This window comes from Strigops habroptila, chromosome 2 (genome assembly GCF_004027225.2).
Source record: "Strigops habroptila isolate Jane chromosome 2, bStrHab1.2.pri, whole genome shotgun sequence".
Taxonomy (NCBI): domain Eukaryota; kingdom Metazoa; phylum Chordata; class Aves; order Psittaciformes; family Psittacidae; genus Strigops; species Strigops habroptila.
The window spans coordinates 15,562,206-15,579,029 of record NC_044278.2 but is presented as its reverse complement, the minus strand read 5'-3'; the positions used below and the strand labels follow the sequence as shown (position 1 = coordinate 15,579,029).

The following is a 16,824-nucleotide window of genomic DNA, read 5'->3' as shown; positions in this document are numbered from 1 at the left end:
TACTATATACGTTACCTGTAAGTCTATCTATTTAGGTTAGATATGAGGAAGAAATTCTTCCCTGTGAGGGTGCTGAGGCGCTGGCACAGGGTGCCCAGAGAAGCTGTGGCCATCCCATCCCTGGCAGTGTTCAAGGCCAGGTTGGACACAGGGGCTTGGAGCAACCTGCTATAGTGGAAGGTGTCCCTGCCCATGGCAGGGGGTTGGAACTGGATGAGCTTTAAGGTCCTTTCCAACCCAAATCAGTCTGTGATTCTCTGATTATTTTTTTTTTTTCCCCTTTTTCTGTTACTTCCCTCCTTTTATTTTTCTCTCCCCTACCCATAAAGTGACCATCACTCGTTATTCCACCTGTCACAGAAAAAATACTGCCAAGTGGCTCAAGCCTTGCATGTTGTAGAAAAGCAGCTTTGGCTTGTAGAACTTCATTTCCTTGGGCTGGGCTGGGCTGTGCTGTCGTATTTCCCACTCTTGCAGACGCATGTAACTTGCTTGGTGTTAGTTCCCAAGGTGTTCAACAGCTTGTCCTGGTCTCAACTGGGCTAGTTTATTTTCTTCCCAGTAGCTGGTGCAGTGCTGTGTTTTGGTTTTAGTCTGAGAACAATGTTGATAACACACCGGTGGTTTAGTTGTTGCTAAGTAGCACTTACTCCGATCAAGGACTTTTCAGTTTCCCATGCTGTGCCAGTGAGGAAGGGCACATGAAGCCAGGAGGGAGCAGAGACAGGACACCTGACCCAAGCTGGCCAAAGGGGTATTCCATACCACAGCACGTCATGGCCAGTGTATAAACTGGGGGGAGTTGGCTGGGAGCTTCTGTTTTGCTGCTCAGGGACAGGATGGGTATTGGTCAGTGAGTGCTGAGCAATTGTATTGTGCATCACTTGGGTTTTCTCAATTTTTCTTTCTTTTTTTGTTGTTCCCTATATTATTATCAATATTGTTATTATTTCTATTATTGCTATATTTTACTTAATTTCAGTTATTAAACTGTTCTTATCTCAACCTGCGGGTTTAACCTTCTGAGTCTTCTCATCCCACCTGAGGATAGTGGGAGTGAGCGAACAGCTGAGTGGTGCTTGGTTGCCAGCTGGGGTTAAACCACAACAGTCCTTTACACGGGTCCCTGCGTTGCAAATGGAAGACTTACTCAAAACCTTAGGGGCTGCATCTCAGGTATCCAAAGATCCGCCAGTACAGCTGAAGCGACTACTGCAGACATTACCACAGCTTGAGGCCTTTCAGTAGACTTCCAAAGGTTGTTTCCACCAGGAGCATCTGCCTGGACCTCAGCAGGAGCACTGAGCCATTCCCAAGGATCTGACAGTGGCTGCTGCACACAGCTGGATCCCACCAGGAGCCTTGTTTGTGGAAGGCCTCCATCTCCAAGCAGGCTGAATGTGTGGGTAATGCATGAACAACAAAGTCGTCATTAAACACATGTGGGACATTCACTTTCTGTTCTCCTTAGCAGCTGCCTTTGCTCGTTTGCAGGCGAGCAGGATTAGTGGTCACCTCAGGCCAGGGGGCCAGTGCCTTGGGGCAGGACAGGTTGGACACTTCCTGGCAATACTCCAGTGGCTTATCAGGGGCGGGGATAAAATTATCATGCTCACTGCTCAACCTGATGGAAGAGATGGGTAATCACAAAATCATCACGTTTGGGAGGGACCTATGGAGATCACCCAGTCCAACCCCTCTGCCGAGGCAGGGCCACCTAGAGCAGGTTACACAGGAACGTGTCCAGGTGGGTTTGAATGTCTCCAGAGAGGGAGACTCCACAACCCCCCTGGGCAGCCTGTTCAGTGCTCTGACACCATCAACATAAAGTTCTTCCTCATCCTAAGGTGAAACTTTTTGTGGTTTAGTTTATGGCCACTGCTCCTCATCCCGTCGCTGGGCAGCACTGAAAGGAGCCTGGCACCATCCTCCTGGCACCTGCCTTTGAGGTATTTATATGCATTAACGAGATCCCCTCTCAGTCTCCTCCAGACTAACCAGGGTCAGCTCCCGCAATCCCTCCTCATAGGAGAGATGCTGCCGACCCCTGATCATCCTTGTGGCCTCCGCTGGACCCTCTCCAGTAGCTCCTTGTCTTGTACCGAGGAGCCCGGCACTGGACACAGCACTCCAGGGTCAGCAGAGGGGGAGGCTCACCTCTCTCGTCCTGCTGCCACACTCCTCCCGATGCACCCCAGGATACTATCGGCCTTCCCTGTGGCTTTCCTCCCCCTGTGGGCTACCGGGTGGGCTACCCTCGCCCTTGCTCTCCGCGGACAGCAGCCCTCGACCAGCCGGCGGGGCTCGGTCACTGCCCCCAGCGCCGGCTCCCGGCCGGAACCTCAGCGGCAGCCGCTGTTTCCACCCGGCGCCTCTGGGTGGCACCGGGGGCTGCTTATGGAAGGGTACAGGAAGTTGCCGTTGCTAGGGCTTCACTTGGGGAAGCGGCGGCGCTTCACCCCGGTTCCGCCGGGCCGGGCCCGGCCATGGCGTCGCTGGGGCTGAGCGAGCGGGAGGTGGCCGGGTGCCGCCAGCTCCTGGAGCTGCTGGAGACCGAGGAGCTGCTGGCGCTGACCGACACCGTCACCAACCGCATGGTGCACCCTGAGAGCCGGCAAGGTGCGCGCAGCCCGCGCCCGCAGCGGTGGCTCCGGCCGCGGCCTTCCCGGACCAGCCGCCGCAGCGCCTCGCCCGCCCGGGGGCCGCGGCCGGTGTGCTGAGCTGCCGGGGGGTTCTCAGCGCCCCGTCCCCGTGCGGAGCTGTGGGGAAGCGCGTTTGGTTGGTTGTAGCTGTTGGGAGCCTTTTCCTGCAGCGGCCGGCGCGCGCATCCGGATCTCCCAGCACCGGGGTCTGGCTGCTGGGAGGTGGTTGTGGCCGGGGGACGGGCGGCTGCTAGTGTTTGTAGCAGACTTGCAGATCTCAAGCACTTATTTTTGCCTCTTAGGCATCCTCTCCCTGCCCCTGGGGTGAGCTTCGAGCACTGCTGTGCCCTTGCTACGCCCTGATAGTGTTTAAAATCGTGCTGAAAACTCAAGTGGCTCTTGCTGTTGACGTTAATGGAGTTTGCTTTCAGGTTTTGAAAGGGTAAAACACAAACCTAATCTTAAGCTTATTTCTTTGTAGAACGGAGCACTTTCAGGTGTGACCACCCCCCATCGCTTTGTAGATGTTGAGATTTGGTTTGTAAAACTTTTTCGAGTTACCTGAGGTGTCTCAGTATACTGCCCTGAAATACACTTATCCAAACCCCTTGCTATGTTTCATGTGATACAACTCCGACCTCTAAGATTTGCAAAACACATTTCTTAAAAAGATTTTATGCCTGTGGTTTTTATTCTTGCTTTTTAAATCTACTTTTTGCAATGGTTGTAGGTTAAATTAAAAGTTTTTAAGGTGTGTTTGTTTGTTTTATAACTCCAGCTATTAGTCTCTTCTTGTTTAAATGTAAGAATTTTTATAGGTAACATGATAAATACCTAGCCTCATTTCAGGTGAGAACTAGCTACCACAACTACTTTAAAAGTGAATTTAAGTTTGTTGTGTTTCCTAATTTTGCCACAGAGCCTTGTAGCTGAATTCTTTTGAATGTTACATTTCAATGCAGTGTCATTGTGCTCCGATGTGTTTCATTTTCTTACGAACCTGGAAGTAGTAATTATATGAGTGTGGAAATAAAACAGATTTAATTCCATTTCTGTCAATCTTCAGCAACCTAGATGGAACCTCGCTTTCACAAATTACTATGTGTTGTTTGAAAAACCCCAAACTTCTGGAAATAGATTTCTTGTTCAGTATACAAGGAATCAGAGATAACTTTAGTTACCACTCTGTCTGCATTTCTGTCAATTTTCTGTTTGCAGGAAACATTTGAAAGCTTGCCAAGGAAGTTTATTCTTCATAAGCTTATTTGAAGCTTATTCTTCAAAATAACAATGTGTTCTGTGACCAAATCATGTGAACTGCCCATTTGATGCAGAAATTAAGATCCACATTCCATATACAGAACCGTAAAAGATTTGTCTGGTCCTTCTTTCTCTGTGTAATCTTGCTTCCAAGAAGACAGGCAGATGGCCTCTTTTGAAATATCCTAGAGCTTTTCCAATGGAGGCTGAAACCAAGCTCAGCATTTGCTGAGTGGAGATGCTGTATGGTGACAAAAACCAGAAAGCCCTAAATGATCATGTTAAATTAACTTATTTTGAGTTAAGGCTAGCTGCGTCTTGTGGAAGTACAGGTAGAATGCATTGTATGTAAGAATCTTTATACTTCTTGAAGCGCTTGAAGTTTCTAAACGGCTTGAAAATGCTTCAAGAATATTAGTAATTTCATTTGGAAGAAAAAGTTGCATCCTTTTCATCAAGCTGAAATAATACATAACAAATTCCAAGCAGTCATCAATGCCGGCAGTAGGGATTACAAGGTAGCAAAGTCTTCAGTAAAAACAGCACTGTTTTTTAAACATGTTCCCAAGTCTTTGGGTATCCTCTGTGTCTAATATGATGAAGTCAGGTTTCAGTTTGCAAACAAACTTTTAAGTCTTTGCATTTCATTTAGGCTTGTCTTGTGCTGTGTTTGGAGGTGGTTAGGAGTTTAAGAAATGGCATAGGTTTGTGTTTTAATTGTGAGAGAAGCCCCTGCTAACTTGGATTTCTTTACCTGCAGAAGCCATTCATGCCATTGTGCTTTACAGCCGAAGTGTAGAAGAACTTTTGAAACGCAAAAAAGTCTATCGAGAAATAATTTTTAAGTATTTGGCAACACAAGGAATTGCAGTGTCTCCTTCCTGTGAGAAACATGTACTCATTGATCATGTAAAGCAGTACTGGAGCGGGCGTTTGTCAACACATGCCTCAGCATCAGAGGAGAGAAAAACACAAGCAGAGGTGAGTGCTGCTTTCCGAAAGACCTGAGGATGCTTAGCATTGCTTTTGCAGGATAACCAGTGTAAATGTTCTAATGTATATCCAAAATGTGGCTCTTCACTTGGATTTAGGAAGGTACTGAATCTCTTTACTCTTGGTTTGTTTGGATTTAGTTGTTTTCTTGTTTTAATTACATCATTTAATGGTGTCTGTGCCCAGGTATCACTTGCAAAGCAGTCTTCTGCTCTGTCTTGCAAAGTATATTAGTGTATTTGAATTCTAATGTGTGGGGTTTTCTCCATGCTTTTAATATTTAAGTTGTACTGTAAGCTAAAATATAGTGTATTCACACATAATTCTGTGGATTCAAGGACAACTGAAAACAGTGTTAAAAATGCAGAAACCTGCGTAGCCCCGTGTCTTTATCTTAATGTGGTTGATCATCTTAAAACTTTTGGTATAGATCCAGGGTTTCCAGTCATCCTCCAACCATGCCAGCCTCTAGCAATACCACTGGTAGGGCACTTCCCAGAGCAGAGCAAAGAGATTCTGTTGATGATGGATCATAGGGCAAAAACATCTGGCAGGCTATGGACTAAAATTTTGCAGGGGAGGAAGAGAATAGAGAGAAAACTGGCTTTTTGTAGGTGGCCTTGATCTACTTCTAGAGACAGCGCAGTCAAAGTAGCACTGCCTGCAGGCTGTTTTCCGTTGTAAAGTTTGTGGCACTGCCAGGTCCATGTAATTTTTTTCCCTTGATATTAGAAACACTTGATACAGTGCAACTATTATTTTTTTTGGCAACTGCAAGTTATTTGGAAGTTCAGAATTATGATATTTAGCAAATCCTTGGGGTGTAATTAACTTCCAATGTTTTATTTGTCTTGGATCTTCACCAGGTAGTTCTAAATAACCACCTTGCTCTTTCAAGTGTTATACTTCAGCGACCTAATGGGCAACAGCCCCACCAGCTGGACTGTTAGAGCTCTGTAGCTGTTGATAACCTATTGCAATAAGCTTTCTCTCAGGGATTACCTGCTGAGAATTATGATGTAGCTGAGAATTATTTTCAAAACAACTTTTCGTTTGCATACTTCGGAAATAAAAATAAATAAATAAATAAAATGCTGTTCTTGCAAGAGCACTTCCATTCCATTACCCCATAGCAAAGTTTTATGATTGAAGGTAAGTAAATTAAGTTCTCCAAAATACTTAAAACACATTCACAGAGAATGAGAAATTCAGCTGGTTTATTTGTCACATACATCTTTCTTTGCCTTTTTTTCCTCTTAATTCTTGTGGCCCTCACCATTTTGAAGAGATGGGTATCATGAACCTGTGTAACAGAATTAGGAATAAATTACAGTTTATTGTGAAACAAATACAGCATTTCCATATAAAAATCTCCAACTTTCCATACTTAATTATTTAATTCTTACTTTAAGCATATTCATTTTAATACTTTCTCGACTTCAGTGTTAGCAAACTTTACATTTGATGTACTTCTAACAAGTAAATCAATTTGCCGTCAAGTTGCAAATACTGAGAAGCCCAACAAAGTAACTGTACATTTAGTTCTTGTTCAAAAAAACATGTCACCTTGCAGTTGGAGGTCATGTATCTTTACATTGGAAAGTTTGGGTTATTTTTCGTAAGTAGAAGTCTTAGCTGTTGTAGGAGAAAGAAGAGGATAAACAAACTACATATGTACATATTACATAGGCTCACAGAACTGTTACTTGGGCATCCAATTTTTGCCTCTTACAGTGATGCTTCCTTTAGAAAGAAGCGTCCTCTAAACCAAATGGGTGTTTTACTATCAACTTAAAAACCTTAAATATCTGTAGGTAGTTAAGGTCTGGCGGCCGGAAGATATCGCGCTGTACGGAAAGAGAGAGCCCCTCCCCCGATATGTCTAATAGCCAATAGCGTTATTGTTGTGTTGTTTCATTGTTATCAGGATGCGTTTTAGTCGGGCACAGATAGGCCTCGAGTTTATTTTAGCAGGCTTGTTATCACACGCTTTTAAAGCAAGCCGTATTTTGCTTGTATTTAGACGACGGTTACGAGTGCCTTTTAATGAAGGACATCGCAGGCAGGTATATGCCTTGTTACGAGCCCCCATAGCATGGAGAGGGGGAATTGTAGGGTAAGGCCTGGCGATACCATAAAAGGCAAAAATTGTTAACCTGCCTTCTGATTGGATCAGCATAGGTACTTCCGCGTGGCAGAAGGTTTATAATGCTTGCTGTTGTTCAATAAAACGCTATTTGATCATCCTCCATATTGGTGTCTGTGATCTCTAGCCCTAAGCCAGGGGGTTGGCTTAGCTCTGCAAGTCTTGGCTGAAGCAATGCAGCAACAAATATCTAATTGCTAGGCACCTTCTTTCCTAAATATTTGTGCTTAACTTTTGCTTTTCTATTACACATAGTTACAGGCACACCAAGAATTCAACTGCAGGGAATAGATTTTGTTACTTTTTTTTTTTTTTAATTTCTTAGCTTGACCCATAATAGTGTCTAAAAAATTACTGTGTGCTTTGTTGGAGTACATATCTAGTGATACAACACTTGGTGTGGTTTGTCACCCTCTTCTCATAAGTTTTTAACTACATGACCATTGGTTCCACACCCATACTTGCTTTTACCACTTACTGTGAATTCAGCTTCAAAACTTTATACCCACCACTCTCTTGTCAGTCTCAGCAACCCACTGTTAAGTATTATTTTGAAGTATTTATTATCCCCCTGCATCTTAGATATATATTAGCATGTATGTGTCATTTTCTGTAAAATAAGGGGAAAAAGGGCACAAGTGCTTGTCCATGACCAATGGTGAACTGGCGGAAGATGTGTTTTGAGTAGTGTCATGCTTCTTTTCACTGGCTCATTTTTCTCAGAGGCTTCTAGACAAGACAAGAACTTTTGACTGAGCCTTTTCAAATTATTCTTTGAAGGTTTGGCTGTCTGCTAGGATGTTTACCTTGTCTCACTACTTAAAAATACTTTCTCAACAGATTCAGTGTTGAACAAAGGATTTTATGACAGTCTGAGGGATGGATTTTCTGACAGGCTGAACGGAGGTGCCTTTATTCCCAGGGTTAGCCTATGCTGCTGTGTGAAAACCCCACAGCCCTTCTATCCCAATGTCATATTGTCTCAGTCTGTACAAGTGACCAGTTGTACAATTAAAAAAGTAACTGAGATACCCCATGACTTCTGTCTATTTTGGAGCAGCAAACGTAACGTAAGTTACGGTTTTCTTTGGTTTGGGCTCTTTTCCTATTAGAAATATGGTGAAAACTACAAACACCACTCATGAAAGTGACCAAGCACCTTTTGGATGATTTTTGGCAGTCTTGCTGCCAAGCAGGGTTAAATTCACGCATATGATCTGGTGGAGAAAAAAATCTGGAATACATTAATTCTTTGACTTTCAGGACCTCCTGAATTAGTTGTGCATTTTGTTAGCGTGTTCCACCAACATAGGTAAAATACCCCCATAAATCAGAAGTATTAGGTCAGCTTCAGGTATTTGGATGTGGATATTCAAAAGGGGACTTCCCAATCAGTACTATTTTATTTATCAGCTATATGAAGATGCCAAACCCAACATAATTTACCAAATTAAAAGGTAACAAAAAGAAGATATTTAAGGCAACATGGAACAAGAAAAATATGACAACATAAATACTTATTTATAAACACTTTTTAGTAAATTGACATGCCTTAATATGAGATTAGCCTTTCAGGTTGGGTCTGTATCCTTGTTTTTCTGTAACCTTCCTTTGGAAACGTAAAGGCCAGTGAAAAGTTACTAACCCAGGCACTTTTTACTCAGCAGAAATTTTGTCTCTCAGTGTGAGAATCCTGGTCTCACAGAAGTTGTTCAAAAATCCTTCCTCTGCCTTTTTACAGTAGAACCAGGATTTTCCCCTTACTTTATAAATTGTAGACCAAGACAAAGCGAAGGACTATGCTAACTGTAATTCAGAGAACCTGCCCTGATTGTCTAGACAAGATAATGATGATCTTAAATAAGATTTTACTTTGTTGTTTTTCTTCAGGCACTCTGTCTCAGAACACTTGAAGAAGACTTGAAATCTTAGAATGTTAAAAATAAGTATTTACATGATTTTATGTTGTTCTAAGTAGTAATCTCACATGTTAAAGCTAAATAGTTCTAAGAAAAAAAAATGTGCTTGATTGCAGAGTCATGGAGACAGCCAAAAGTCACTGCAAGATGATATTCATTATCTAGGAGAAGAATTCTGTCAGTGGTTCTTTGACCTCCTGAATTCTCAACATCCCTTGGCAGTAAAATCTGAAGAAACATGGGGACCACAGCATTTTTGGGATGATGCCAAGATGAAGTTCTCCTATAACACATTGGAAAAAAACGTGGAAGAATATGTTGGTGCAGAAATGGTGAGCCTTCGTCTGCTCTCCTTGGTTAAAGAAGAATATCTTCTGTTCAACCCTAATTTGCATGCTAGTGGACTGAAATGTGCCATGTCTCCGCATGGGTTAGTGCTAGTGGCAGTGGCTGGCACAGTACATAGAGGCAACTCTTGTTTGGGTATCTTTGAACAGATTTTTGGACTCATTAGCTGTCCCATTAGGGAGAATACCTGGAAAATAAAAGTTATGAGTCTTAAAATAGTTGGACAGAATGCTCTGGAGCCTGGGATGCAAATTGAAAAACCCTCCATAAAATACGAGTCAAACCAACTGCGAGAGCTGTATGATGGGAAAGAACTGATGGTGTTTGAACCTCAGAAATTCTGAGCAATTTTTCCTCAACTGAGTGACTGGGTGAGGGAGGAGTGGTTGGAGCCATGTGATGCTGTCTCTTTTTTGAGTCCAATTTGCTGGATGACAAACTGAGATACAGTCTAAAGTATTAATACAGGTCATGCTTTTACGCACCTTTCAAGAGCTACCAAATGCTGCAGTGTATTATTTTAAATTTTGTACTGCATTTAGGAATGGATTATTCTTGGTTACAAAACATAGTTATATTTAAATATGGGTTTGCAGCACTATGTAATGAACTAGATGACTTGGGGTTCACAAGCTGCAGGTTGCTTCTTTTCAGGTCACCAGTTTAAACTCTTAACCTGAATTGTAACAGGAAGTCATTGTGTCTGGCCTTTGGAATTGGGATTGGTGAATGTTTAAAGGGACATCTGAGTCCCAAGAAATCCATGTGCGCTTTAGGAGTTTTTATTGAGAACAGACAAAATAGTGTGAATGGAGATTGCTGCCATTTGTGTTCTAAATGTGGTCCTGTCACAGAAAAACAGAAATAGCTTAATGGGATACTGCAGGGAAAGTTGTTTGTTTGTTTGTTTGATTCTTTGCATTAACAGCTTCCTTTCCTTTTACCTTATGGTTCCAACTTTGTAGTGAATACAGACAAACTCTATTATTCTGTCTGTGACCCCAAGCAGACAAACTTGAGAGGGTTGTCCCTGCATCCATTCCTAGCACTGATTTGCTTGGATCAAGTAGTTGATTTCATGACTTAAAGCAGCACTGTATGAACCAAATGTGTTGATAATTATTTTGTATATGCTTACAACAGAGTTTTTAATATAATAGCTGTGATTTTTGTATATTTTCTCAAAATAAGAGTTTTATTTGCTCAGAGCTGCTTTATTACATTGATTAGAGGTCAGTTTGTTAACACTGGGCTGTTACAATGACAGGCAATATAAATAATCCAATTACTAGTTAATAACTGACATTATTGCCATTGTAGAACTTTAATTTTTTACTTTATTTATAAGGGGTTAGAGGTAAAATGAGATGAAACTTCTTTTTTCACAGCTTGCTTGAATTGTCTGTGAGTTTTGTTTTACAGCTTCACCAGTACAAGTTGTGAAAATGGAAACATTCCCTGTAGCGTATCAAAACCAAACGAACTGTTCCCGTGTTTGTCAAAGAGGACAGATGGTAAAAGTACGGGTGGGTGAAGGGAAACAAGAAGATTCAGGTATGCACAGAACTGATGTTTTTGATCAGTCTGGATCTGGGGTTAAGAATACCTAAAATTATTTCTTTTCTGAGCAAAAGTTCAAATACATGTGTTGGAATGTTCTTTCCCAATAAACAGTTGAGTTGTGGCTTCTTCAGCTACTGATGTATAATAAAGAAAAATCAACCCAAATTAAAAATTTGGAAGAAGCAGTTTCCTCATATGTTGAGAACTGCATTCCTCTTCAGGTGAGGACAAAAGCCTCCCTAAAGGCCTGTGTGGGTACCTTTTCAACATTCAGTGTGACAGTCTGTAATTCAACAAAATACATTTGGCAGAACTGTACTTCATAACTGGCAGCATAGCTATTGCTTTAGTCAGTGTGTTAAATATGAGCATGACTAAGGGTGTAGTATTCATTACTGCTTTAAGCTGATGTGGTGCGGATGCTCCCCTTCCTCCATCCAAGCACATGTCTTGCTTCCTTCTTGTATCAGCATTAATGCTTGTGATAACTCTGAACAAGGGGGAATGGGGGCGGATCCAGTGGAACCTAGCTCACTATCAGAAACCGTTCAGGCTGAGCAGCTCTCCAAGAAGGCTGGCCACACAAGAACTAGCGTCAGCTTGAGGAACAGAGATGAGAATTTAGGGGCTTTTTTTGGTGGTCATTTGAGTTTCTGCGAGATTAAGCAAGTGATCAAATAGCAGTCCTGGTTAATTCTTACATTCGAGACGCTTATGCTTGATAACGTCAAAATGCTGATGAATACAAGGAGCATTGTGATAAATCACCCTTTAATAAGGCTGGTACCTAATGAACTTGGACTTACTCCTTCAGCTCTTCTACACAAAATATGCAAGAAAATATTGAATTGTTACAGCATTGTGACCTCTGTGTAAGTGTTGAGGAGTGGAGTAGGTGCTGTATGATGTACTGATGACCTGTTGGTGCAATTGCTGCTCTTGCATAGTTGATCAGGCTGTTAAGAATCTGTGCTCATTAGCTGCTGAATGATAACTGATTTTTGCAGCAGCTAATTTTGATGTGTGCTTGTGGGTTACTTCAAATTGTAGTTACCAAAGAGCAGCTGGTATCGGCAGTTGATGAGCAGTTGATGGCTGCTCATGAGCAGCAGTTATCCCAGGCTGCTGCTGCAAAATGCAGGAAACTGTTCAGTATCTGCTCTTTACTCTCGCACCACCTGAATATTTGCGAGGCACTGACAGCCAGCTGATGCTGAGTAACTGTGGTTTTGCAGTTATTAACCGGTGTGACTCTTTATCCTGTGATACATCTTCCTCTTTTTCTCACAGGTCTGCATTCCCTCTTTCTAAAACGTACTCTTCCCTTCTAAATGCATTTTATTTCCACTTGGAAAAAAGGATTCCAGTTCTGTAATGGTTCTTCAGGCTCTCCACCTCGCAAGGATGCAGAACTGGGTTTCGAAAGCTGCTGCCGGACCAGTGAGCACCCGTTGACCTCTTTGCAGTCAGGTTGCAGGGGAGGCAGAGAGGCGGTGGTGCTTCTGCTCCTTGACATTTTGTGTAGGTAGAAGCATGTTTGTTTTGTGCCATGTGAGAATTGTGAGGTTGTAGCTGCAATAATGCACCAAAGGATATCACAGATATTTTTTCTGGTGTTCTGATTATTGTTTATAATAAGTATCCTTACTGGGAGTTGAGAATTCAAAATTGAATTACGTTCAAATCATTGTCACATTCAGAATTTATTTTTTTTAAGAATAGAAAAACACTAACTGCAGGGTACATTTGAGAAGGTACTTTTAGCTTAGCCTTGACTTTAAGGGAGTAGTTAGGACTTGTTTAAATGGAGTACAGCCAAAAAAAACTTGAAATCTTTACAGAAGTGATTTCATCACTCCCTCTAGGTGTTACTGTTCAGAATTGAAATAAATTCTAGTTGGTTTACCCTTGGAAACAATGGCCATTGTAGTTGCATTTAGTAGATAAAAAAAAAAAGCTTTTATAAAACGGTTTTCATCAGTTTTCCTCTATCACTATTTAATCAAGGCTCAAGACAAATATTTTCAGTACATTTTCTTATGTCTATCACTACTGCTTAAGCTGAAATGCTAGGTTTCTATTTTTCTATCTCTGGAAAGTAATTCGATAGTAAGCAAAATACTGACTTGCAACAAAGCAAGCAGAACTTTCTGACTTGTATAAATGTTCAACAGTGGAAATAGTGACCATCCATTCCAATCAGCCACACCAGATGCTTTTCTGAAGTAAGAAGCTTGAATATCTTAAAGCAATATGTGAGCAGAACTTCTGTGGGCATGCAGGCCAGCTACCTTACTGCAGGCTACACTGTATTGCTTTGGCTGTGCTTACTCTCCTTATGCAGAAGAAAAGCAATCACAAGGAGACCTTCCACAGAGCATTAGATGAATTCTGACTTATGTTGGTGCTGTAAGTATCCAGCAGTGCTCTACCACATGTTATTTTACCAAGCTTGTAATAGTCATGAAATAAATGTATTTTCTTTGTGTGTCCGCTTCCCACATGAAATTAAGTTGAAGATGTCCCTGCTCCTTGCAGGGCGATTGGACTAGATGACCTTTGAAGGTCCCTTCTGAGCCAAACTGTCCTATGATTCTATGATAAGTGTATTTAGGAATTTGTAATAAGTGTCTAATATGCTTCATCTATGTCCTGCTGGCTTAGTAATCCAAGGAAGAAATTTTAAGGCTGATGACTAGGTTTCCATCAAAATACTTGCTAGGTTGTACTTTTTTGCCTCATGAATTGAAAAGGTAGATGAGCATTGCCTTTATGGACTTCACTGCCTGTTCTTCTTACTGTTTCATAATGTGCCATTATGTGAGCTGTCAGTTTATCTTTGTTTCTGACATCCAGTTCCCTGAACTTCAAAACCCCAATGCTTATTTCAGGTGTTTTCTATTTCAAAAGGTGTGGATTCTTCATTGCTTCTGAAAAGAGTATTTCACATCTTGAATTAGCTTTAGTTTGTTAGTTCTCAAATTTATTGTAATGTGCTGCAGAAGTAGCTCAGTCAATAAATCAGTGGCTGGAGGAAAACAATTTAGAATTGTGATAGTTTTCTCACCTGAAACAGTTGCAAGCAAAATACTGACTTGCAACAAAGCAAGCAGAACTTTCTGACTTGTATAAATGTTAAACAGTGGCATTTCTCACATTGGCTGCAGAGTACCTCCAGTCCTCCTCATGTATCTTTAATTGAAATCTTTTTTTCAGCTTGTGACTGATTTCTTGATCTCTTCAAACTAAAGCAAGAGAACTTGACAGGTTCAACTGTTACATGTGAAGAACTGGAGAAGAATATTTGCTTGAAATATTGATTTTTCTCTCATTCCAGTTATTTTGGACAAATGTCACATACTTTTGATGTTGGTTTTAAAGAGTCACAGGTATTTATTAGAGTGGAGTCTAAAGATGCATAAGTAATGCCACATTCTTTTTAGCTGTTTCCGCTAATGCATGCTCATATTAGGAGTTCAGTGTAGAGGCACTTAAAGACCATGAATGACTTAAGTAGCTAAATAAGGCATTCCAGGTGATAAGCATTTATTTATTGTGCTGCTTTTATTTTGTTCCTGTTCTAATTGACTTCATCATAGCAGGAAATTTTCCATGTTTCCTTGTCATGAGGTGCTTCTGCTTCTTTTTGCATTGCTTGCTGGTTTTTTTCAGTCTCTTATCTATGTTGATAGCTTGTTCTTTTTCCCCTAAGTGATTGAGGAGGTTAAAATCTGCAAGCTCTGTAAAAAGTGGAATATAGACCTTCAGTAAAGAGAACAAAAATCATAGGATTTGGGCTTTAGCTCATGTGATACACTTCAGTGTTCAAAGGATTTTGTTTTTGAAGGCTTTCTGCAGATTGAAAGGTTTTGGGGTTTGGGGATTTTTTGGGGGTGTTGGGGTTTTGTTTTTCCTCAGGAAACAAAGTAGAAATCCTAAATTAAATGTAGTATTTTCCTCCAGCTTGGAATTAACAGGAACTGCTGTCAGCAACTATCTTTCCAGATGTATTTCACTCTGAACCATCAGGCTCTGGTTTTGAGTCCGATGTATTCACCAGTGCAGGACATAAGGCTCTCCTACCTTCTGTACAGTGATGACATACTTACAGTGCAGCTGGCAATTCAAATACTACTAATAGCAGGGACCATAGTAACCAGAGATAAACTCAAGTAGTCCACCCATCTGTAAAGACTGATAACAAGTGTGTAAGTAAGGCAATTTATGTGGACCCATATCCTCCCCATGTGGAGGACAAGCAGCTGGCAACTGACAGCTGTGACCACAGCAGTACTTGCTGGAGTGCCTCGTTAATCGAGGAGGAGAAGATGTTAAAGAGCAGAATTTTGTATATACTGACAACACTCCCACCGGTGTTAAAATCCTTAATCAGAGATTGAGAGTTTCAGTTTGTGACTGATGTGAAGTTAAGCCTCTCTCTGTAAAGGTTAATTAGCTTGTATGCCACGGAAGTCAACCTGGAATGTGCAGTGATGCCCGTCGATTGCAAGGAATCCTCCTTTTAAAACTTATTTTCAGCTCGTAGAAGTAGAAAGGAACGACTTCGCGTGAGTGTAAGGATAAGAACGGTGCTATAACCATCCCTGCCCTGTCTGCAGGAGAGCCAGAGGCTTGGTTCAGTCTCAGCAGGCATAATGGCCTCTTGGTGACACCTGGTGGCAGATTCATTGCTTGCCTGGAGTTGTGCGCTTGAGGAAACCGTGTGCTGATGCAGCCACAAGCACTCGAGGCTTGCTCTGGAGATGGGTAAAACTGCCTGCTTTATCCCTTTGCTTGCTGGCTACCAAATGTCCTGACACCGCCAGTGGCTCCCTTGCCTTGATCAGAAGAAAGGCTTTTGAAGGCAATCCCTCAGCCCTTAATAAGGATCTGAAGGGTGTTTTAAACATTTCAGCCCACTGGTGATTTCAAGCTGTGATATTCAGGAAACCTGTTGTTCTAGGATTGTTCCTTCTAGAACCTGTTGTTCTAGAAGAAAACATTACGGTAATAAGGCAGCTTCCTGGCAATGTCTGCAAGGGACATGTAATTCGTGCACACCCACCTCTTCTCTGCACTCCGAGAGTGTACTTGCAAGGGGAATAACATCATGGTGTACGTGCCACCGTAAATCATTCATTTTAAAACTGATAAAAGCCAAATCTTCTCATCTATATGAGGTTTTGGTGCCTAGCCAGCATTTTCCCATGAGGTTGTGGAGAGAAAAAAATGGTGATTTTTAATAAATTGACTGTGATTTAACAAAACAAAAGAGAGGCTCATCTTTTATCTTGGAGCTTTCTCTCTACTGAGCTGCCAAAGTCTGCCACAAGCCTGAAGGCTGTGTCCAAGAACCTCAAAAGAAGAAAAAGCATAGTTACTGTTCCTAATAATGGGCAGGAGCAGCTTTCAGGCAAGGGCTAGGGCTCCCACACCAGGAGAGGTGCTTAGCAGGGCGTAGCAACTCCCCACCTCCTGCACTGTAGGATTTGGAGAACTGAGTAAAACTCACAGGTGGCAGGTAGAAAACAGTGAGGAGATGCTGCTTTCTGCTGAGTTAAGTGTCAGAGTTTTCAATCTCTAGTGTTCCTTTTCTTTTAATCTGTCTTCTACATTTCTGCCACTTATTTTCTTTGCCTGTTATATGTAGATGGATTACAGTATCTCAGCTCTCTGGACAGGCGTTTTCAGTCTTTGGATGTGTTGTGACTTCTTTGAGGAGACCTAGGTACTCTACATCCTCTCAACTACACAAACAAATGGGGGGTGGTGGTGGGAGTAGCTCCTGTGGTAAAAATAACAACAGATACTTGGCCTGTTTATGACAGCTGTCTTCTGCATGTTGGCATTTCAAAAATAATATGGTGTGACCAGGTGTTCTCTTGTAACATACAAACCTTCATCTCCTGCGAAGAGGCCTGTGGCCAGTGCAGATCCCATCATGAAATGAATC

General features: G+C 41.9%; 1 protein-coding gene across 3 annotated transcripts; it reads left to right on the top strand.

The window, feature by feature from the left end:
* The first annotated feature begins 2,416 nt into the window (after window positions 1–2,416).
* On the top strand, window positions 2,417–13,359 carry C2H3orf38 (chromosome 2 C3orf38 homolog). Of its 3 annotated transcripts, none has more exons than XR_003989362.2 (4): window positions 2,430–2,619; window positions 4,663–4,883; window positions 9,077–9,764; window positions 9,963–13,359. XR_003989362.2 is itself a non-coding variant. In XM_030471528.2 (4 exons), exons 1-4 carry the CDS (start codon window positions 2,487–2,489, stop codon window positions 10,749–10,751), a joined length of 591 nt encoding a protein of 196 aa, XP_030327388.1. In that variant the 5' UTR covers window positions 2,430–2,486; the 3' UTR covers window positions 10,752–13,359. The 3 variants fall into 3 exon arrangements, 2 of the variants coding, with proteins under 2 accessions (XP_030327387.1, XP_030327388.1); XM_030471528.2 differs by having other exon boundaries at window positions 9,077–9,292; window positions 10,731–13,359; XM_030471527.1 differs by having other exon boundaries at window positions 2,417–2,619; window positions 9,077–13,359.
* Window positions 13,360–16,824: the final 3,465 nt, after the last annotated feature.

Bases quoted from the DNA above. Each gene is read 5' to 3' on its own strand.
- C2H3orf38 (XM_030471527.1), top strand. From the start codon at position 2,487: ATGGCGTCGCTGGGGCTGAGCGAGCGGGAGGTGGCCGGGTGCCGCCAG. The intron at 2,620-4,662 runs GTGCGCGCAGCC...CTTTACCTGCAG, and splicing joins GCACCCTGAGAGCCGGCAAG to AAGCCATTCATGCCATTGTG. The intron at 4,884-9,076 runs GTGAGTGCTGCT...GCTTGATTGCAG, and splicing joins AGAGAAAAACACAAGCAGAG to AGTCATGGAGACAGCCAAAA.